The 25,128-nt window shown below is 28.2% G+C and overlaps 1 protein-coding gene and 1 pseudogene across 2 annotated transcripts in view; both read left to right on the plus strand.

Moving 5' to 3' along the window:
* Window positions 1-25,128, plus strand: part of LOC149063065 (putative phosphorylase b kinase regulatory subunit beta) — a 36,247-nt gene that overhangs the window by 4,084 nt on the left and 7,035 nt on the right. The window contains exons 2-15 of one of the 2 annotated variants that reach the window (XM_089217798.1): window positions 4,132-4,267; window positions 4,563-4,770; window positions 5,864-6,060; window positions 12,458-12,617; window positions 13,328-13,525; window positions 13,743-13,881; window positions 16,916-17,178; window positions 17,465-17,479; window positions 19,594-19,740; window positions 19,826-19,909; window positions 19,970-20,157; window positions 20,924-21,039; window positions 21,106-21,251; window positions 22,664-22,796. In XM_089217798.1, coding sequence (XP_089073924.1) covers window positions 4,132-4,267; window positions 4,563-4,770; window positions 5,864-6,060; window positions 12,458-12,617; window positions 13,328-13,525; window positions 13,743-13,881; window positions 16,916-17,178; window positions 17,465-17,479; window positions 19,594-19,740; window positions 19,826-19,909; window positions 19,970-20,157; window positions 20,924-21,039; window positions 21,106-21,251; window positions 22,664-22,796 — 2,130 coding nt within the window. The remainder of the gene's footprint in view (window positions 1-4,131; window positions 4,268-4,562; window positions 4,771-5,863; window positions 6,061-12,457; window positions 12,618-13,327; window positions 13,526-13,742; window positions 13,882-16,915; window positions 17,179-17,464; window positions 17,480-19,593; window positions 19,741-19,825; window positions 19,910-19,969; window positions 20,158-20,923; window positions 21,040-21,105; window positions 21,252-22,663; window positions 22,797-25,128) is intronic. The other variant, XM_089217799.1, reaches the window with a different exon arrangement.
* On the plus strand, window positions 6,068-7,987 carry LOC149063066 (uncharacterized; annotated as a pseudogene).

The following is a 25,128-nucleotide window of genomic DNA, read 5'->3' on the forward strand; positions in this document are numbered from 1 at the left end:
AAAAAAAAAATTGTGACTGAATTTATTTTATTTTTCAACTGCTATTGTAACAATATGTAAAGAGCCATGTATTAAATTTTCAAGATTTTCTACCTAAAAAATACATTTTTATCGATTTTAATTTAATATGTGCGTTAATATATACAAATTATGATATAATATATTATATTTTGAATTAAACACATTAATATAATTAAAGATTTGAATATACATGCGACGAAATGACCGCGACGGATTGACAAAATGACGGAATACCACCTATTTGGTACCTACTAATGGCGTATAACAGTGTTTCTCAATCTTTTTAAGACTACGAACCACTTTGAAAACTGGTTAGGTTTGGTTTCAGAGGACATAAATTCTAAGGATATAAATGATATTTTTTACTTATAATCAAGGATCAGCTATTCCTACAGATTAAGAGAACGCTATACCCGCATGTGTTGTCTCGGTATTACAAGTGCGTAACATTGAAAAAACTGTTTCGCGCGGGAAAGAACCGAGAAAGCTACAGTTATAACTAAGAAACGAAATTTTCACCACATAAAGAGGAGAATTTTGTCTGTGTAATATTGTTTTTATTTTTTCGATATCAGAACTAAAAAAAAAGTTATTCATGCTTAAAAAACACAAAATTAATGTATTATAAAACAATAAGAATTTTTTTTGTATAAGTGATATCGAAAAAATAAAAACGATATTGCACTGACAAAATTCTCCTTTTTATGTGGTGATAATTTCGTTTCTTAGTTGTCGCAGTCTTTGACAGTACAAATTGAATAATTTATCGAGAATATCAATTCCATAAAAACACTGATTTATGTAGTTTTTAGGATACGTCGTTGTGTTCAAAAAATCTCGACTGAAAACATTTAAACTTTAAATCATCAATACATTAATATTAAATAATATATGCGTTTAATAATTATTACAGTTTATAGGTTTCTCGTTACTTACATAATCACAATTATGAACTAAGAAATTATAATTTTTGTATTATTGTACATTGTACACTTTATTTATCTTATTGTTACGGTTTTTATACGGTGGCGGTAATATCTATAATAAAGGTAATTATATGATATATATATATATATATATATATATATATATATATATAGGTAGGTATATATTTAATATAGCTGATCATGGTGTATTAAGTCAAAGGTTAGTGGCAGCTTATGGATTATTAAATGCTATTCAATAAAAGTGATGATGAGAAGAAATTGTAAAAACTCATTATTTTATACATCCTCACTACACGAAGATTATGAAAACAGCAGTTTGTTTAAAGCGTTATTCAGGGGCAGGCATAATTTTTTCAAATTAGCAAACAAATGACTCATATTACAATTCATAATATAGGTATATGAAAAAAAAGTAATTAAATCAAATTCCATTTTAACGTCACAACACCTTTCAGTTTGACAGTGCGTAAATCTAATTACAACAGATATGCCGTCCATACCTATAAAACTACTTGAAATCTCATCTATATTAATGAAAATGGAAGATAAAACTAAAGATAAACTGTTAAATTATTCGAAGACATTGATATCGACTCATAGAAATATACCATAATATTTTGTTATAATAATATTAAAGTTTTGGCACCTACACCGGTATATTGCAGTGTGATCACGATATTAGCTACCACTGAATATCTCAGCTGGGTGACCTTGTATTTAAATGGGGTTTTCGGGATATGATAGGGAGTACATATTTTCAGACCGATTTCAAATTTTTAGCTCTCTCGGTACTCACATGCGCAATACAACTTACTTTTTTAGATGGCATCCCAAATTATTTTCTGCAGATTAGGATAGAGTATTTCTTTTTTAAATTAATTGTATAAAAAATTTTTTTCTATTTTAAAAACTGTCCAAATTATAGTAGGTCAAAATTTGCATTAATGCATAACTCGTGTTTAATGATGTTTTCAATTATAACCACTGGAAATAATAAAATAAGTGTGAATAATTAAACAATATTTTTAGTGTATGATATTTCGTCAACTGTATTAATTAAATTTGCCAAAAAATAGTGATAATAATAATAGTAATATTAATATTATAATAAAAAATAAAATTTATCGTATGACTTGTTCAAAGTTTTTGCCATAATATTCTAAACATGATTCCAGTTGTCTCAAAAATTCAGTCGAAGTTGTCACCTTGATATTTGGTCCTCACTTAAAATATCACATGTCTAGGTTTATCGCCATTGGATTTTTTTATGGGGATATTTGAAGATTGCGGTTTATGCAGATCCATCTGTCAATCTTCAGGACTTAAAAACCAAAAAAGACAGTATGTGATACTTTAAGTGAGGACTCAATCAAGGCGGCAACTTTGACTGCATTTTTGAGACAAATAGAATCATGTTTAGAACATGATGGCAAAACTTCAAAGAATTCGTACTATATATTTATTTAATACATTTAATTAATTATTTTTTTTTTTTGCACGAATTATGCATAAATCCAAATTTTGACCTACTCCAACTTGGCCCGCTTTGAAAATAGAAAAAAAACCTTTTATACAATAAATGTTTGGAAAAAAAACTTGGTATAGTTAAATTATTAATATTCATAAAATATAATGAAATAATATAACGTAGAACGTACCTTTGGAAGTTTAGAAAAATAATTTGATAGTACATTTTTGTTTCTCGTTTACTCATTATGATAAATAATATTTATAAATATTGAATTTAGAAAATGATTTGACATGTTTTTCATAGACTTGCAGATGACAAAATGGTATGATAAATAATAATATATTTATAATTTACACAAATTAAATACTGTCGTTAAGTACTGTTGTTAATCGTCGCTGACCCCCGACCGGCATCGACAGCGGTCGTTGTCCATCAATAATAAACAATCTATTATTAATATAGACGTCAAATTTCTATATAATACGCGCGAGTATAGAAGTCTGTGATTATTATTATTAGACACTATAATAATATTTTCATGAGATAATATTATGATATAAAACTAAAAATAGTCAATGGTAAATTTAATTGGAGCTTAAGTCATTTTTGACAGAAAATATTTCAAGTTGGTATTAAAAATAAATAATTATTTTAAATATAATAAAGAAGGTAAAATATTAAGGAAATTTCGGGGGGGGGGGTCGGCCCAGGCACCCTGGACCACCCCCAGAAACAACCTTGGTTATTACATGATGCAAGCTCTTGGAGAAAGATTTCTAATGCATTCAACACCAAAACAAAAACCGAATTTCATCAGTTGCACCATCTAGTAAATAAAATATTATTACAGAATCTCAAATTAATCTCCGTTAAATAATGAAATACTACTTTATACTAGGTAAATAATTTAAATTTCATCTACATTGTTAACACTTGGAAATATTACGTTTTGCTTAATTTGTTCAATCATTACTAAAATAAATAGCATGTAAAATATTGTTTTTCGATGAAATTTTGAAATATTTCTTTTGACACGATTCAAGATCAATTTACCACGAGAAATAGTATGTACGTATTGGAAAAATCATACCTTTCTATTCGATTTTCTATTGTTTTTATTATCAAAATTTATTTACCTAGGTATAACTTCATTGTTATATATAGTTATGGCAATTGTGGCAAATGTTTTGCATTGTTGTCCCTCAGTCATCATAAAAAAAAAATTAAATATTAAACCCTAAAAACGATTGTAAAATCAATACAGCTGAAAATCTAACTTAATACGTACCATGTTAAATGGTGTAAACAGGTTTTTAACAAAAATAGCTTAATATCAGTCTAACATTTTTGAAGACTAAATCTTATAGGTATACTAAATAATAATAATGCACGTAGGTATGCTAAAATGTTTTAAAATAATAATAATAATAATATAATTATAAATTATAAATACTAAAACATAATGATAGTAAAAACTTTAGGTAAATAAAAGAAATTTTACATAATATATTCTAATATGCCAATAATTTATAACAGTTTATTAAATATTCAGTTTTTCGTTATAATTACATTGATATAGTATCTATATTCTATATTTATTTAAGCTCATTATTCACCCTTTTAAGGACTGCTCACATTCAGTGGCATTTAAAATACATAAATAATAATAAGATAAAATTATTTAATTTTCAGTGAAGAGGCAACTTTTGAGATATCAAAGTGCAATAACTGGTCTATTTCCAGTATTATCGGATGACGAAAAAGTGGCCAGCGTAAGAGATAGCGTTTATTGTGCTGCTGCAATTTGGAGTTTATTTCAAGCGTATAGGTAATATATTTATCCAATATTTTATTTAAGATGTATCATGAAGCAAAATATTTTCATAATTGGTGTATATTATCAATCATCATGTTTGGTAATAAACTAATAAGTAATTATGTTTAGTTAATTTATATTTAGTAACCTAACCTAACTACCTAACTTAATATATTATGGCTGCATTGAACGTATAAAAATAAAATTACGTCAAGTATTTAGACCAATACATTTTTTCATTAAAATAATTGGGGCTAATATAAGGTACTGTCAATTTGATGTATTTTTTATTTGTACATATATACAGGCGAATAGACGATGACAGAGGGAAATCTTATGAGTTGGGTCAGTCTGCGGTGAAATGCATGAGAGGAATATTGGCGTGCTGGATCAGACAAGCGGATCTGATAGAATGTTTCAAAAAACATCAATGCAATAAATTTGCATTACACTCAAAATTTGATTTAGCAAATGGTGATATTGTTCACTCAGGTGACGGATATCCTCATTTACAGGTACCTAGAGAAAATTGGACCTTGTTAATTTAAATTCATATTTAAATTTATGAAGAACTATTAACTCTCTAGTGACGTAAGATAATGTTTGTAAATGTGTATACAATTATTAATTTCCTTTTTTTAATTCATCAGAATAACATAAAGATTTAATGTATCATAATTTATTCATTATCGTATTTATAAGAATCATTGCTTCTATTTACACCTGCGACCTGAAGTAGTGTCATCGGAAATTTTGCATCAGGGGGGCCAGCTTGAGTACCTACAACATATTTTAAATAAATAATACATTATTAATGCATATTGTTGTATGGTATTGGGTAATAATGCATATATACAGAATATAGATTTTTAATGTATATTAATTATAACGGATGGTGCGTGAGTTGCATTTATTAATTTCTTAGGTATATTTTTAATTATTTGATGATAATAATTCGATAGAAATTGTACAGTAAACACGATGAATCTAATAATATTTTACATTTTACCATTTTGGTATGATAATAAATTGTAGTAAAAAGGTTAGGCGAACACTGTTGCAGATTCTAGGTTAATACATTTTTCTAATTACAATTTATTTATGACGATTGAAAATAGCATATTTTAAAAGTTCAGGTAGGTACATAATATTATGTAGGTAATATGCTAGTATTATTGTATTTTTTTCACGATTCGATTCATCAGATGATTTGATAAGTTAACCGATGCTGTATATCATGGATAAATTAAATTAAGTAAAACAAATGTTTAGTAAATATTATGATATATACCAAATATATTGATCATTATAATTATGTTGTAATTTGATTTACCATTCAATTTTAACCTTCTGAATCTGAAATAATAAAATCATAAATGCAGTTGATCAAGCTTTGAATTAAATACTGTTTTTATTTACATTTGTATAGAAACGTGAATAATTAAATAGATTTTAGAACATAACATTAACCTTGTATAGTAGATATACATTGTATATTATAAATAGGTACACATATTATATTATGTTTATGTTTATGTATAATATGGGAAACTTGAAATTTACCTAGCCATCTATATTGTACAATTTAAATTGCTAATTTTTATACAGATTGATGCTGTATCGTTGTATCTCATATACTTGGTCCAAATGACTACATCAGGGTTGCAAATAATTTATACGAAAGACGAAGTTGCATTTGTGCAAAATTTAGTATACTATATAGAACGTGCGTACAGAACGCCAGATTATGCAATGTGGGAACGAGGTAGTTCGTATAACGACAATACACCTGAAATTCATGCAAGGTTTGTATTCTGTATATCATTTCTAATTAAAATTATTATGACTTAATCAGTTATTTTATTGAGTTGACAAAAATCTGACGTAAATATAACACGTGCAGGTAACACTAAGGGCCGGTATTTCAATAGTGGTTTATCCTAGGCTTAAGTTAAACCAAAATCCACGATTAAGGTGAACCTTAAAGGTAAACATGTAGTTCAATTCATTTCAATCTTACACTTAGCTAAGCTTCAAAAAAACTATACATTGTATATTGTTCCATGACAAATTAGCATGTTATCATTGTTATCACTTATCATCGTATTAACTCATTAATTGAAGTTTCAATTTTCAATTTTTCCTTATTTAGTTGTAGCCCGTACCCACGTCCCACCTTTGGTATTAATGGTATTATACTTATACTTATAAAAAATACCTATTGACTTATAATAAAATTTAATTTAGTGAATAAAAAGGAAGTTAAAAATTGTAAAGAATTAAATTTATTAAATATTTAATCATAATAGATTTTTAGTTTGTTACTTAAAATGGCCAAAAGAAGTGCAAATTTTACTGTTGATGAAGTAGAGCTTTTACAAACATTAGTACATAAACGATGGAATAAAATTGAGTGTAAGAAATCTGATTCATTGACTTGGAAACAGAAGCAATCAAGTTGGGACGACTTAGCTAATGAATTCAATAGCATCAATAGATCACTTGAACACCGTCCTGTAAATATTTTGAAAAAGAAATGGGAAAATTTAAAAAAAACTGAAACAAAAAGTGACTTCTGAAAAATCATATTTAAAAGGGACTGGAGGTGGACCAGCCAAAAATTCTATCATTTATAGTCTGAAATAGAAACTCTTGACCTTATTAATATTCAAGCAACCGGAAATGATGCAGAATTAGATTGCGATTTAACTGATGAATCTGGTTAGTTATATTGTATGCTTTAATGCTTACATTTAATAGACATATTATATTTTAAATATATATATTTTTAAGACAATGGTAATGATAATGATAAGGAAAATGAAAATGTTATTAACAAACAGTCAACTTCAGAAACAGTTTTTGATTCAATGTCAAGTTATCCTGGAAAGCAAAATCGGAACGATTATTCTCCAGCGTTATTGAAAACTAAAGTATCTGAACCATTAATCATAAATATACCTGCATCTTCAGATCTTTCACAGGTAATTAAGCCTTTATAATTGTTTTACTAATATAATAAGACATAACTTAATATAATACCTAAGTAGTAAGTACAGAATGTTTGTGGTTTAATGTTTTTAAGGTATAGGTACTTACAATCTGTATTTGATTAAGTATATTATAATAAAAATATTTTAAAATCTTAAAAATTTAAAAACTCAACAAAAAAATGTACTGTTATTTTAATAAGTTAGGTACAGTACACATTTTTATATAGATATCATATTATAATATCACATTTTATTATTAATTATCTATTTTTTATAGGACCATGATACTATTAATGAAAAACCAAAAAGTATACTGGTACAACCACAAATAAAAAATGGTGCAACCTTGCAGATGAAAAATTAGGTATTGCCTCTCTAAATAAAGCCAAAATTCAGCTAGAAATTTAGCAAATGAAAGAAAAACATGCTATTGAAATAGAAATACTGCAAGTTGAGCTACAAATTAAAAAAAGAATATTAGAATCAATAAATTAAGTTATGTTAGGTTAATTTGGCTTTATTTCATATTTTATATATTAACAAATGTATTAAAATAATACAAAGTAAAAAGTTTAAAAGTTTCTAGTTATTTTGTTTTTAATACATTATATATATATTGTTAATTAAATAGTTTATGTTGTTATTATTAAAATATTAGCTAAGTAAATAAAAATGAATAATTTAAATCAAATATTGAATAAATAAATTTAATACCAAAAAGAAAAAAGTATATGACACAGCTGTGATAGGTAAATTAATTTAATTATGTGATTGTTATTAATGTTTAGTCTTTGAAGTTTATTATTATTATATATTTTAATATTTTATAGTAATTAAATAGGTAGCAAATTATTGCTAACTTACAAATAATTTGTACTATACATATATTTTTAAAATTTTTTTTTAGTGCTATTACAATACTTACTACCTATTTATATGTTTATTAAAATATTATTATTTATACAAATTTAATTACTCATGTGATACCTAATTTTAAATTTTTGTTAATTATTATTTAAAATGTATTATTATTATTATTATATATTTTAATATTTTACTTTGTTTACTTGTATTAGTTTTGACTTGTGTTATTGTAATATTTACAATAAATTTTCAAAGTAACGTATATATGGATCTCTAATGTTATTATTATTAACATTATTAATACGGTTATTTGCCAGGTTATGTGGAACATTATTTACAAAATTAATGGCTTCTTCAATTTCTACTGGTAATGGAGGTAGTACTTGTTCTTTTTCTATTGTTGCAATATCATGTAAAATAGCTGTGACCATAATTAAACATTGCGCTTTCCTTATATTTAATCTAATCCCTGTAGATAAAATTGGGAATCTTCTTTTCCACACACCAAACGTTCTTTCTATAAGATTTCTTGATCTGATTTGTGATTCATTAAACAAGTTTTCTGCTGGAGTTTCCACATTCAACAGTGGTGTAATGCTATATTTGTTGAGAGGATATCCACTATCTGCCATGAGAATACTATCCCTAAATTCTCCATTCTCAAAACGTGAGCATATTTTTGAATGTTGAAAAATTTGGGAATCATGGGCTGACCCCTGCCACAGCGAAACTACGTCAAGAAATTTTAAATTTGAATCACAAATTGCCTGTACATTTAATGAAAAAAACTGCTTTCTGTTTCTATATACCTCTGCATTTGATCCCCCTGTTATATAAATGTATTTTTAATAATTTAAGCATTAATATTATTTATATTATTCATTAAAATGTTACCAGGTGATTGTATCTTTACATGTGTACAATCCAATGCACCAACAACTTTTGGGAATTTCGCAATAGAATAAAAAATTTTTTTAATACTTTGAAGAACTACTGGATCATTAGAAAACATTAAAAACTTTTTTTTCAATTGAGCTATTGCCTGTAAAACTTTCCAAATATATTTTCCAGCAGTTGTTTTATGAATTCCTGCAAAATCTCCTGCAGTGATTAACATACAACCAGACGCAAGGAAACGAATTGTGAATAAAATCATTTGCGACGATGTTACTGCATGATTTCTAAATAAAGATTTCCAATCAATTGTATTATTTTTTTAATATTTAATTTTTCTTACCGATTCGTGGGAGATTCAATTTTAAATGCTATAAGATCCAGTACAATATTAACACATCGTTTACTTAAACGAAATCTGTTATAAAATTCATTTTCATCCCATTCAATAAAATGATCTGCACGTTTACGAAAAATTCTAGGTTTTCTTGGCCTTCCAAGTTTACTTACAAATTCAACTACACATTCATCATCACTTGAACTTGATGATGAAGTATCCATATATAATAATTAAATAAATATATTTTATAAGCTAAAACAATATATTAATAAATAACTTCATAAATGCAATATTGATATGGCATGTGTAATTGATAACTATTGAATAATTATTTAGGATATACTCGTTAAACCGTACCCAGAGCATTCCTTAAGATAAACCGATGCTAAGTGGAGCTTATCTCTTAAACATAGATTGAAATACCGAAAATCATAATTAAGCTTCACTTAGCCTTAAGCTGAAGCTTAAGTAGATATTGAAATACCGGCCCTAAGACCTTAACTTGAAAATGGAACATATTAATTCAGTTTTATTTAAGAATTATATGTTCTACATAATATGTAATCAGCGAATTCAAAACCAAAATTCCGAAATACAAAATGATAAAACACAACTCAAAAATAATGAAAGTAAATTAATAAGGGGATTCATAGTGGACAGTTATCTTAGTCAAAACACACCTATCTTTTGCCCATTATACTTATCGATCTTATGAGGTTATGTCTATTATAATAATGCATTAAAAACTACATGATAAGGTAAGGATGGGTTGTGTGAAATTGTAATTTTTTTTTGTTGCGTTAATCAATCTACAAATTAGAATTGTGTGTTCGTTTTTGAGATTGTTTTGGATTTTTGTAGAAGTTTTTTGAAGACTCTTTGATTGAGAAAAATATGCAGCAACGGTTATTTGACATCCTTAATGTGCTACATGCAGAGATCAAATTTCCTATTGCTGGTATTTGTTTTAAATGCCGGACACCTATTATGGAGTTAAAGATAATTGTCTATTCCCTAGATTGAGTTTTTTCGTTTGTCATGGTTGTAATAAAACACGAAAGTTGTTTGGGGTTATTTACTGAGTTAGATAGGATGTTGTCGTCGTCATTAAAACAATTACGTTTTTGTTATCAGAAGTCGAGGAGTTATTGTGGTGATTTAGCTTCGGCAGTAATTTTTGGAGAGCGTTGATTTCGACGGAGGTAGTATTAGAAGACGACGAATGAGACGGAATCGTATCGTTCTTATCTACGGTGACATTTGAGTTTGACTTATTTTAACTTGATTTCTGTTTAAATTACTTATTAGTCTTCTGTAAGTAGAAATTTAATAGTAAGTGTGGTTGGTTAGGTTTTTAGCAGTAGGTGTCCTTGGGGAAATGGTATGTTATTTCGGCTGCATCTGAGTTGGGTTCCAAATTTAAAATTGCTACACTAGTTGGGTCCAAAATTATTTTAGGAACTACACTAGTTGGGTCCCGGATTTTTATAGGTACTATACTAGTTCGGTCCCGGATTTTTATAGTTACTACACTAGTTGGGTCCTGAATTGTTTTAGCTACAACGTTAGTTCTTGAATATTTTTTGGTAAGTACTAAACTATACTATCATTTTCCTTCCCATTTTAACAGACTTAGGACTGTATATAATCTATTTAGACCATAGGTATGGTTAAAAATGTCTTTTACAGTTTTTTTTTTGTTTTGTTTCTTTTCCATTAAAATATAAGACATTATAATTTTATAAAAAATAAATCACTTTTGTGTTGATAAAAATATTAAAAATGTTAAAAACCAAGTATAAAAATACATATTATATAATATAAATATAGCTATATAGGTGTAAGTGAAAAAATATTAAAAATTATACAATTCTTCATATACCTATTATATCTATTATACGAGTATGGCTATATTTAAATTAAATAATATGTATTTTTATACATGGTTTTTAACATTTTTAATATTTGTAGTCTAAATAGATTATAGACAATCTGTCAAAATGGGAATGAAAATGTTAGTATAGTGTAGTACTTACCAAAAAATATTCAGGAACTAGTGGAATACCTAAAATAATTCGGGACCCAACTAGTATAGTACCTATAAAATCCGGGACCCAACTAGTATAGTACCTTTAGAAATCTCGGACCCAATTAGTATAGTACCTGCGATTAGCCCCTACTACTCCGGACCCAACTCGGATGCGCCGGTTATTTCTGTTTGAGGTTTTTGTATTAGGTGGTTTACTTGTCTGCCAACTTATATATATTATTGTATGTTCCTCGTTAGTCAATAAAAATATTGACCATATTACCTGCACGTCGACCACTATCATAGAATGTTTTTTTAGCTGGGACTCCTATTAGTAGATAAATACTTAAACGTATTATTAAAACTGTAAATTTATTATTTTTTTACCTTTACTGTTCCTGTGTTTGAATTAAATTCTTAAATTATTTTCTCTGATCCGTCTGATATTTTTAATTATCGGTCATTCATAAAATATTAAGACTGACTATATAGTCTATTAAACATCTTGGTATTTTTGCACACCTATTAAACTAAAATTTAATAGTCATATTAACAAAATAGTAAAAATTAATCAAAATTGTACTGAATTTAATAATAAACATGCTCCAAACTTTATATATTTATGTTAGCTACTTTTTAATTGTTAATATGGTTCAATAATATTATTTTATTTACTCTCAAGCCCCAACCAATAGCGTCTTGAATGAAACCTAAGAAAAATGCAGCAAAAGTCCTTACGGTTCTTCTCGTTCAAGTATCTCAGAATCAGGGAACCATTTTATTTTATTTTTGTTCTTTCCATTTTTATCGATTCATAGAAAATAATAAAAATAATGAGAATAATAGAAAATACAAGAAAAACGTTATGATTGAATTAATACTTTTTGTTTTTTTATGTGAAATATTGACTGTCTTGAGGTCTTTAGTGGTTTTTCCTTCTATATTGGTACACGTAAAATAAAATTGTATTTTAACACAGAAGTAATTAACTCTGTAAGAATTACCTTTCACAATAGAATCACGAAAATTATAAATAGTTTTTTACATTTAGAATAAAGTTTACATTATAATAATTTTTTTAGTTCTATTGGCATGGCCAAAAGTGCATTGGAATCTATTAACGGCTGCAATCTTTTTGGTGACAAAGGAGCTTCTTGGTCTGTAATATACGTAGATATCGACGCACACAACAGGAACAGAAGTATATTCGAAACCTTATTGCCTCGAGAATCTAGTTCAAAAGTGAGTAAATGCTGTTTATTGCACCCTTCAAACAACAATGCTACAATATATATATATATATATATCGTATAAATATACAAATTATGATAGTTTATTATATCCAATAAATCAATTTTTTGGCATAAAAATGAATACTCAATATTTCATTTAATAACTTAAAATGAATAGGGCAATTTTCGGCTTTTAATTGAAATTATTCAAAAACCAGTTATACGATATTTGTGGACTGGTTAAACAAAACAGATGATGTATTCTGTCTAAATTCCATTGTGTCATAAAATATATGTTACACTCATTTTGTTTAATAAAAACAAAAGTATTATATTATGATAAAAATATTCAAATCACTTAAAACTTAATAATTTACTTTTGTAGTAAAAACTATAAGATTAGGATCTAGTAACTATAGTTAGTAGTAATTTCTCGTGTAATTTTTATAATCTATTTTTTCCCTCCAACAATATTTAACAGAACATAGAATTTAAACATAAATTGTGATATAGCTAATATCCAAAACTTGGTTCAAATGGAGTTAAAGTTGGCAATTGACCCAAGAAAATTAAAATCTGAAAAATAAAAACATTGATTATATTTTTATGACAGCTCTTGGGTCTGTTAAATAGATTTCATGTTTTTTATTTGTTTAAATATATAGTCATCTCTACCGTGATTACCATTTACTTATATTACTGATTTATATTACTTTTTAGGCTGTCGATTCGGCATTGATATCGACCGTGTCCTACCCCGCCTTTGCCACTCATGAAGATGTACTGGTTTTATATACCAAGTCAAACATTGTGAAAAAACTCAAAGGCCGTTACGGATTCAAGCGGTTTAAGAGGGATGGTTACAAATGTGTCATTGAGGATAAAAATAGAAAGTTCTATAACGTTGGGGAATCCAAGGTCAGTGTTGATGGATGAATCTACGTTTTACTTTAGGGATGTGTTTAATGAAATTGCATTTAGGGCCATTCTTACAATGCTCGGTTAGTGCCTGATAACACTAACCGGAAGAATTTATCATGAGTTAACCGATAGAATTCTACCGGTTAGTCTTAACCGACACTTAATCGGACATTGTAAGAACGGCCTTAAGTCATATTATTATTCCGTGTCATAGGATTTCGAAAATATAGAGAACGAATGGCCATTATTTTATCTATACATGATAATCGACGGAGTGTTCAAAAACTTACCACAACAGGTCGAGGAGTACAAAATGCTACTGAAAGACGTCATGACCATCGACAGTTTTGGTGGTCTGTGTTAATATTATATTATTATACATTAATACATTAGTAATCGAGTAGACAACATAGAAATTCCATGGGCTTATAATATTAACGACCATGTAAACGACTCCAGGTATATCGATATCAAAGTTAGGGTCACTTAGGGTCACTTTTAGGGGATCGCAGACTATAACAGTTACAGGTAGCCGTATTTTGGGGGGTACTATGAAATATTATGATCGGTAATTTGTCCATAAGTGAATTATTAGAACTTTCAAAATTGAAAATATTTCTATTAAATTATTATATATTATAATTTATCCTGTTGTTCAAAATTTAACTTACTAAATAATAGCGTATTTATAGCTATCAGTGATTGATAATTATTAATATACCTAATAAATTCCTTAATCCTTTTAACAAATTTTATTGTGGCTGAACAGATATACGTTATTTATAATAATAAATAACTTATTATTTGTGAGTTACAATATTATTGATATTATTTTAATAATCACCGGAAAAAAAAATTGTTAAGTGTATATCAATATCGTACAAAACATTAGATAATAAATAAATGATTTTATAAAAATACGTATGTTAAAAAACTAATAATATTAATTTGCCTACTTATATGGTTTTAGACGTTTTAGTAAATGTTGTTTTTATGTTGATATTCCTATATAATACAACATAACATGATGAATTAAAAACATTGCATACCTAAGTGGCATATATTTAATTGTATCTTGCGGAGCTTGAGTGGGTTCATTAAATTATTCGGTGATATTGAATTGAGTCCAGCTTATTATCTTAATATCTTTGAATTGAGTCCATATAGATAAAATGTTAGAAGTACCTACCGGTGACGACCTTGAACTTCGTACATCATATTATAGTGTAGTATCGGATATGCAACGACAACGGATATTCACAATCAGTCGTGTCGAATAATTCGTGAACACACAATATTTACTTTTAAATAACCTTACGTTAAATTATTACCTGTGAAAAATGGAGTTTGAAAAATAGAAATCGATGAATATTATGACAAATAAAGATGAAAACTTTATATTTTTGAATGATTTCGGAAATTCGATAGTAGGTTTTTCAACAAAAATAAATTTAGATGTTTTGTGTGATGTAAAGGATATAATATATATTGACGGGACGTTTAAGAGCTGTCCTAAATTTTTTACTCAAATTTTTACGAATCACGGTTTTTATAAAGATTCATATGCTATTATTATTTTAGAAAAAATTGTTTTATGGTACATAACTATTATTATAAAAAAAAAATAGTTTAAGCAAACACATATTTTTTTGAGGGACTCAACTCCGATAACCCAAAAATATTTGCGGGACTCAATTCAATATTTGGGACTCAATTCAACGTCAGCAAAATTATTAAACAATATTTTTAAAACTAGTATACATTGCTGTAAAACAAATATTATTTTCTTTGCTCAAAATCTAAAAGGTTCATGAAGATTTGTCTCTCTGAGTCCTTTACGGGGATGTCAATTATTATTATTTTGAGGCACAAAATGTCTAAATGTGGCATTACGTCCACTAATATCAATATCAATGGTGACAATGGATCCATCAAGATAATATTGCAGAAAATCATCTTGTGCGTGTGTGTGTTTCACTTTTGTACCATAATGTCCATTTTATTTATTTCCATCTAAATACCTAACATGACTTTAATAGAAATAGAAGGAAAGCTATTGACTTTGATAAAATTAATAACTCCGCGACGTTTAATTTAGTTCATAGGAAGTAATTAATATTAACTATCCAAGGTATGCTCTCTTTATTGGTCACTCTATGCTCTATGCCTTGCGGTAAGTCATACGTATGTAACTAAAACACCGGGAATATACAGGGTGATTTTTTAAGCATGCTCGCCCCATTTTGATGCTTAAATTATGCATATATTCAAATTTTGATTTTTGGAATATTTAAGTGTAGTTAAAGGTGATATTTTTGAGTACTTAGATTTTTTATAACTTTTAAGGAGTATCCTGTAGCGATACCAACTTTGGTTTTTCAAATGACAACCTATATGTTTTAAAGCAAAATGTGATTCAGATAATTTTTCTGAAAATTTTGACATATTATCAAAATTCGAACGAAAACTTCCAGAGTTATTCTACTTGAAATACTAAGGAATAAGGATAAAAGTCTAATACTTAAATGCCTACGTTGTAAATGGATACGATAATTATAATTCGGTATACAATATAAAAATAAAATATTTGTTAATAATCACTACTTATTACTAAATGGCCAAATATTGCATCTGACAATTTTCAAAAGAAAAGAAAATATGAATAAAATAATATCCTTTTTATTTTATCCATGTTACCTATACCTTATAGGCAACGTTAATATTTGTATAGCATAGGTATACCTACTTATAATAAAATACCGAACAATAGTGTACAATAGCACAAATGCGAAATATGTACGTGTATCCATTTACAACGTAGGCATTTAAGTATTAGACTTTTATCCTTATTCCTTAGTATTTCAAGTAGAATAACTCTGGAAGTTTTCGTTCGAATTTTGATTGCAATATGTCAAAATTTTCAGAAAAATTATCTGAATCACATTTTGCTTTAAAATATATAGGTTGTCATTTGAAAAACCAAAGTTGGTATCGCTACAGGATACTCCTTAAAAGTTGTGAAAAATCTAAGTACTCAAAAATATCGCCTTTAACTACACTTAAATATTCCAAAAATCAAAATTTGAATATATGCATAATTTAAGCATAAAAATGGGGCGAGCATGCTTAAAAAATCACCCTGTAGACAATTGAAAAAATAGTAAGAATTTAAACTCAATCACCGATCATTAGTTAGCCAATACAAAAACATATAAACTTAATTCATTTTTTTATAATAAATTTTGAACTTTGAATAAACAAAAGAGATCATTTTGAGGTTTGAGTGTTTATGAAATTTAAATTGCAATCACTTTGAATTTACCAACTAGTAAAGTAGTAAACTATTTACTACCTACTTCATTGTTACCCTTTTGAAATATATTTCAGATCCGTACGTACCAATGTTCTATTACATCACTAAGGAGAACGTGGAATACGAAAGGGCGGACCCGGGCAGTCAGCTGAGATCGGCCGGTCCTGAATACGAAGAAACCCAGGACCCACCGTTGTTCTTATGGAACCAAGCATTATACATTATCGCTCAGCTGCTCACTTCAAATCTGTTGCACATAAACGAACTGGACCCGATTCGTCGATATTTGCCATCTTACAACAGGCCCAAACGGCCTGGACGTTATTCCGCATTCCAGGTGAGGAATACAAGCTACATAATTTATGTATTATATTATGTGCACCGTTAATTCGTTTCACCAAAAATTTCATAATTATCAGTGTCGTAGCCAGGAGGGGGTTGGTATTCACCCCAACCCCCTTTTCCAATTATATTATTCTGGCTACGCCACTAAGTCAATAGTATTATGTATACCATGGTTTTAATATGGCGTACATTTATGAAAATAATTACGAAAACAATAACTTATCAATAGTTGTTATTTAATATTTATTTTGTTTCACATGTTTTTATGAACGAACCAGACAAGGCACAGTTCTGTAAGTAAAACCAATATTTTGACAAAAGCATGATGTGATGATTTTGATGTGTATCTCTTATTGTTCATTATTGAACTTATTAGAAACTAACACGATCTTCCCGTCTTCCGTTGCACATGTAATACGGTATTGGGCGGTAGTAAACTCTCCTTGTGATAAACTTTTTTAAGTCAATTCGATGTTTATCTGAAGGACATATATCAACTTTCATTAGTTGTTTTAAAATTATCTCGCAACAATTATTGATGATAAAGATCACCAAAAAATAAACACCTTTAGTTTTTAAAAATGTGTTCATATTAATATTTATATCAGATTATAATGATATAGTTACAATGTGCTATGATGGTTACATAAACTTTAGTGGGTAGAACCCGTTTCCAATTTTTCGACTTTGATGACTTTTTTCGTTTCACTCTGATACCTGTTTCTACCAAAGACGTTAGTCATATTAAAATTAAGTTGAGAATGGTTATTAAATTATTAAATGTTTAAAGTTATCGCAAAGGCTTTTAAAAAATTGACATTAAATTAAACTTACATAGTAATAATACAGATTTCCAATTATTATTGACTATTAAGAACTTTTCAAAATCATTAAAAAATCTGCGGTGACTATGGTAATTAAACTTTAGTTTTATGAATGTGAAAACTATTTCAAAATAGTTAACAATTGTGTCATCAATTTAGTATCAAAAGCTAGTATGTGATCACGAAAACTATGAATCTAGTATAGTAAATGTTGCGTTTCACCTTCTCGTGTTATTAATAGACAATAATTGAAAATTTGTATCATAACTACAATATTACAAGTTATACGTTTATAAAAAGCATATTATGTAGAAATTTTAAAAATTTATAATTTGTGTCTTGTGATTTCTTTTTACAGGCTATTTATTATATTATATATTTCCATATGTATTTATAATAATAATTATTAAAATATGCATTTTTTAAGAACTTTTGTTATAACTTAACAAACATGTTATTTAATAGCCATTGCCAACTTAATTTTAAAATGACAGAAATGTTTTTGGTCAAAATGGATATCTGGAAGGTCGATTTGGGGCGAAACGGACCTCGCCGACACCCTAGAAAGCTTGCGCATCATTATAACTTGGAGAGTTGGCAATCGCCTGAAATTTCAGTGGCTTATGTTTATGTCATGAAGTCTATTTTCCTACAAATCTTTTTTAGTGCTGATTTCGAAGTATAAATTAGGTATACAATTATGTTATTTGTATTTTTTTTACATTGATATTAAAATAAAGGTCAAGTCCTTGTGATTGATCTAGATGTAATGCGTAGAGTAAACATATATAGTACATAGTAGTTATTATTATTTATAAGTTATAACGCCAGTGCATATACCTATACATATACCTCGGAAATGTCCCATTTCCCAATCGTAGTCACTTCTAGAATTTTGAACGATATAGAAATAATAGAAATATTAATTGTTTAAGGTGTACTATATTAAATAATATCTGTTTAAAAAATACAAATAATGTTTACAAATGGCCCAATTAACTTTTTATAAAACTTTTTTAGATTAATGGTTCATTAAATTTTTACAGGAGACCATGAGTCTGTGTCATAACTTGAATTAATGACTGCGTATGCCTAATTTTTTGTATTATCAACACGCTTTGGTTGAACTTATTTCGTCAATTTTTTACTGCTGGCTGCACTATTGCACTATTGCTGTAAAATATTTCGCACAGTATTGTAAATATTCTTATATTTTATAATAATCTTTAATATATTGTATATATATTAACGCCTATATGTATAAATAATATATAATAATTGTCTGACAATTAGATTTAAATACGTCATATCTTTGTGATGTACATTATGCATATTTTTTAATTTAAGTTTTTGTATAAAAATTATACATGATTCGTTCATTAAAATATGAATTGAATATAGACCTAATTTATGGATACCTAACTTAACCGATACATTATCGTATTATCGATAAATATATTATTTTTTTTATTCACATTTTTTCTACATATTAATATACTAATGCCTTAAATGTTTTCTGTGATCAACTTGTTTAATTTATCCGATAATTGACTGCGTTTGTGATTTTATTTTGTATGTTACAGGGGACTGCTACTGATTTAGTGGTTCAAGTAGTTCTCATAGCGGAATCCATGCGATTGCAAGCGATGATGGCTACGTACGGAATCCAAACGCAAACACCTCATGAAGTCGAACCCGTCCAAATCTGGTCATCCACTGAGCTGATGAAAGTACGACACGTATTGTACTTTCTATAATTGTTTCATTTTTTTTTCTTCCAATGACAAAGACCTAATTGTTTTTTACACTGGGTAGGTGTATACGAATTTGGGCATAAACGAAAAATTGAAATTGACAGGAAGACCTTTAAGGCCTATTGGAGCGCTTGGGACTAGTAAAGTAATGTTCGGTCCGTCTGATGTTTTTTTTCATAATTTCATTATTGATCTGTGTTTTTAGATGTACAGAGTTTGCGGAATGACTGTTCTATGTTATCCACTTATATTTGAAGTATCTGAGTTCTATCTTTATCGAGACATGTCACTGTTGATCGATGACATTAAAACTGAATTGAAATTTGTCAGCAGATTTTGGCGGCTTTCTGGTAGACCTACGATATGCTTGTTAATACGAGAAGAACACATGAGGTAAAAATGTTGACTATAAATATCTCATTTTATAAATAAACCAGTTGAATATAATAAAATGTAGATAACATTTTCTAGTGTACCTATTAATAATGGACTTTGATGAACAAATTTAATGTGCTTATGTGTACTTCCGAATGAATTCACTGTTTTTTTTTTTTTTTTTTAAAGCATTTAAGGGGAATTATTTTTTTCATAGACTTAGAAATGGATTCAATAATAGACAGTGCGTTAATAATCTAATAATTTGTAACGCTACAATAATTATAGAATGCATGTTAACTTGCCTCATCTGAAATTAATGTCTATTCTGTGAGCTTCGACTGAATCATATAATCACAATTAAAATCGAAAGCATCCATTGACTTCTGCAAAACTACTTCGAGTAGGCTTGGAATTAATTTAGAGTTCATAAATTAACCATTAATAAATCAAAATAAATTTTAGCCAAATCCAATTTTTTATAAGTGGTAGAAAAAAGACATGCAAATGTATGACCTGCTAGCCCTGGTGATAGCAATCCCACCACAAAAATATCACATTATTGAAAATCGATACATTCTCTTGTTTTGTCCTAAATCTAAAGTCAAATTCATTTTCTGAGGATGTTTGTATTAAACTTTTTAGCTTTAGAATTTGACCTTAACTATTGAATAAGCCTTATGCAGCACTCACCAAAGTTTAAATTCAACATTCTTACTCTGATGTTTGAGTGTTGTTGAAAATTGTGGGTTTTAATTATTGTTTTATTGTTTACACTATTCAGAGATCCACAGTTTGAAGAGATGTTGGATTTATTTGCAATGTTAAAAAAAGGCCACTGTGACGGCATTAAAGTGAGGATAGGACGATTACAAAATTTACTATCTTCTTCGTGCATGGGTATGTCTATTTATCTGTAACATATTTAACATCTGTCACCGATCATATAATGTCGTTATATTAAAGAACACTTGGATTTCGTGAACAATATTGGTGCCCGAGATTTCAAATTTCAATCTTTCAAACAACTGGAGTACGATTATAGTGGTTATCAGAGTTTGACGGATGTACCCAAAGCTATGGTATATTCGGAAGATATTATAAATGTGCAGGTAAATTACTTTATATTTTACTAAGTAAATTTGTTTCTCATATGTCAGCTATATTCTCAATTTTGATTAGGTATTGTCGATGAAATAGAACAATTTTTTTCTCATGTTTTTGAAGATTTTGTTCAACATAATGCAAATAATTACCTAGGTATTTACAATAATTTAAAATTTAGTATTTAGAACGTTGAAATGCTTATGCATAATTTTTCAAGGAATAATTAATTTGAATTTTAAAAATTAATATATGAGTGTGGAGAAACAGACGGTGCTGTTTTGAAAGGCTATTAAAAAAAAAACTACGCAACTTACAGAAATTATATTTATTTAATGTTATTCAGTACAATATGCCGTTTTATGTATCAAGTTTTAAAAATGACATCAGAATGATGATGGCCGCCTGCAGTGATACATTTATGAAGGCGATTTCTGAAGTTTTCTGCCGCATTTTGACATATTTCGATTGGAATAGCGCCAATTTCCTCCCTTATTCATTCTTTGAGTTCTTCTAAGGTGTGAGGCCGATGTTTAAAAACTTTTTCCTTCAGGTAGCCCCACATGAAAAAATCATAAATGCTTAAGTCCGGTGAGCGCGCGGGCCTACGAGGTGCGTAGGGAACATCTGTGGCAGCTTCGACATTGAAACTCGATCAGTATGTGCCGTAGCCCCGTCTTATTGGAACCAGATGTCCCCCATATCTGTGACTTCCATTATATTTTCCAATTAAGGTTCAAAATAATTGTCCAACATGGAAATGTAACGTCGAGCGTTTGTCCATTCTCCTTAAAAAAATAAGGCCCAATCACCCTGAATTTTTAAATTGCACACCACACGGTCACTTTTGGGGAGTGAAGAAATCTCTCGTGAATTTGCTGTGGATTATTTTCTGCCCAATAGCGGCCTTGTTGACCTCACATGGATCCGGTTCAACATTTTTTGTGATCAATTCACGCGATTTTAATAGTCAAGTTGACTCAACTCTTGGACCATCATAATCTTGAACGGGTGGAAGAATAAGTCTTGATGCAAAATCCTCCTTACTGAGCGGTTAGAAATGACCAATGCAATTGAATGCTTCCGGGCAAAACGCGTAGGGGACTGTACAATAGCTTCTCTCACTCTCGTCAAATTTTCGGGTTTTATATTGGCTTGTACCTACCTGTGTAAATATTTTTTGTATCTTTTTGTAAACAAAATTAATGTTGTACATATTTTATTACATGCCATGTAAATCCTATTCCTTATAATATTATAAACATTTGTAGGTATATACTGTTTAGTTTAATGAGAAAAAATTGTACGTACTAAATGCCGCTAAATTGTATCATTATATTGCATAATTACGTTTATTATAATATTGCATACAATATTATGTGTATTGTTAGGTAATTACTGTAATTTTACACCGTTACAGTCCTATCTGCACAAAAGTACCAACGAAATTATTCAGACGATAAATGATGGAGTTGGATTATATTCGCAAGCTCAGCTGTACGGATTGTTGTTGAAAAAAGAAGGCATTGAAAAAGAAGTAAACGGACACACAAGTAAGATCATGGTATTAAACTGTTGATTAGGGCTTGTAATCGAAACGGTTTTTGAGGCTATAAGATTAAAGGCAATGGTTACAAAAACACAAGGTTGGTCATTAACAAGTTAAAAAGTTAAAGTTTAGTTACTGGTAATTAAGTTACTTTACGAGTTAATTTTTTTTGAAAGTAACTTCTAACTTAATGAGTCATTTTTTTCATGCTATGCAGTATTAATATACATATTTTACCGTACCTAAATTATAAGTAAATTAGTTTTATATAAATAGAAAACATAATATTTTTAAATATCAAATATTATTTCTTAATATAATATCACATTATAAAATATAAAAATGTATAATAATGATTATTATATTGGCATATTGCATAGATATCCACGGAATATAAAATAAACCTAACATATAAACCATGAACTAGTACACAGGACTAGATACTACAAACAAAATCACGGCCGCAAAATTTTACGGAGTTAGTATACATGCGATTTAACTTTAATCTGACTGTTACCAGCAAAAACTACGTTTTTTTTATAGGATAATACACAGTTTCAGCATAACAACACAAAATAATGAATAGAGATAATATTGTGGTGCTCATGAACTACTACACGTGTAGTAATTTATGATGATAATAGTGATTTTAATTACCTAATAATTAGGAATAATACCTAGTATCTAATTACCTAGTTAATCTTAATACTAATAGTTTTTGTTGTGTATAAAAAAAATTGGTACATTTTGTCATTCAATATGTTTCACGTTTATTTCATGTTTTAACCAACTTTGACAATTTCTTTTTTTTTCTGAGCTTACTTTGATTTGTCATTTGTGAATATTGTCTCATTCTCATTGTTAAGTAGTAGATTATAATAAATGTCAAAACTTTACTGGGACTTACAGGGAAATGTTAGTAAATTTGTTTTGTGTTCCATAGGAAATAAGCCATTATTTCTTCAAATACATTAGAACTTTCACAAAACACTTCAAATTCTTCTAAGTCCTGTTTTAATTTTTAAAAATGCATTATTTCTTATTCAAAACTCAATATAATTTGACGTTATTAGGGAAAATACTCAGTTTATAGGAAGAACAACAGCCCATTTTGCCATCCTCGTACACACACTTATGGTTTAAACTTTACATGTAAACAAAGTATTTTGAAAACTGTTAGGATTAAGATAATTGAAAGGAATATAAAAACCAATATCATTGCTAGTGCAATACTTTACTACACTCAGCGAAACTAAGCGGGTGACCGTCATGCTCCTGATGGCAAATTTTCGGCACAATATACCTTATAATATAATATATGATGTAAGGATACACAACATTTTTCATAAAACAGCTGAAACATGGCTGAACCAGCTATTCATTTAATAAATAATACTTTAAAACCCCCGGGTTACAAGAAAACGCCCGTTTGGTGCGCTAGTTTCGCTTCCTGAAATACACAATGCAAAGCTAATATAATATCACCTAGTATAAAACTAAATCTTCTAACTACTACTAATCTATGTTATTACTAAAAAAATAAAACCTGAACAATTCTATAAAAATAAATTCAATTTTTAGAGATCATAATGTTAATTTAGATAATATATACAATAGAAAAAAGGCAGTATATTATATTATGAGAAAATATTTCTTAAATCACAGATGGCGCTGCGTCACATGTGTACTGAATATGTTTTGTGGAGATGACCTCCTACTCTCCTTCTATGAATCTTATTCGTAGTGTCTAGTCCTGTCTAATAGTTTAGAATAAAATAAGTAAACGCAGAGGAAGATACTGTAGAATATATTTATTTTTCCCATAAGATAATATTGTTTTCATCAATATTTTAGTTAGATTCAAACAAGGTATTATAAGTGATTAAACATAAACGTAGCACACTACTTCATATATTTCTTCTTCAAAGAAAATGTATGAATCATATAATTTTTACATTTTATCCAGTTCAAAAAAGTATTTATATTAAGCAATATAACTATGTGTTCAGTACCCCATACACGCTTGTATACTCATTTAACATTATTAACTAATAATTATTACTTTAGATACCTAGGTATTTATAATTATATTTTTATTCATTCATAGAATGAGTGCTTATTTAATTTTTTTTCCTCCCATGTTAAATCAATTTGTTTTAAATTTCTTAGAAGTCTTGATTTTTTAGTATGAAACACTTACGAATTTATAAATGGGCAGTGACTTAAGACTTAATATTATTCTCTTATCATCTATCTATTATCTATGGAATCCTGCACAAATTATCCTTATTGAATCGCTTTAGCATGTTCGAAAATGTGTTTTACGCATTATTGCA

This window comes from Diuraphis noxia, unplaced genomic scaffold (assembly GCF_037042655.1).
Source record: "Diuraphis noxia isolate RWA-SAM2 unplaced genomic scaffold, SU_Dnox_SAM2 contig0001, whole genome shotgun sequence".
In the NCBI taxonomy this organism is placed as follows: Eukaryota; Metazoa; Arthropoda; class Insecta; order Hemiptera; family Aphididae; genus Diuraphis; species Diuraphis noxia.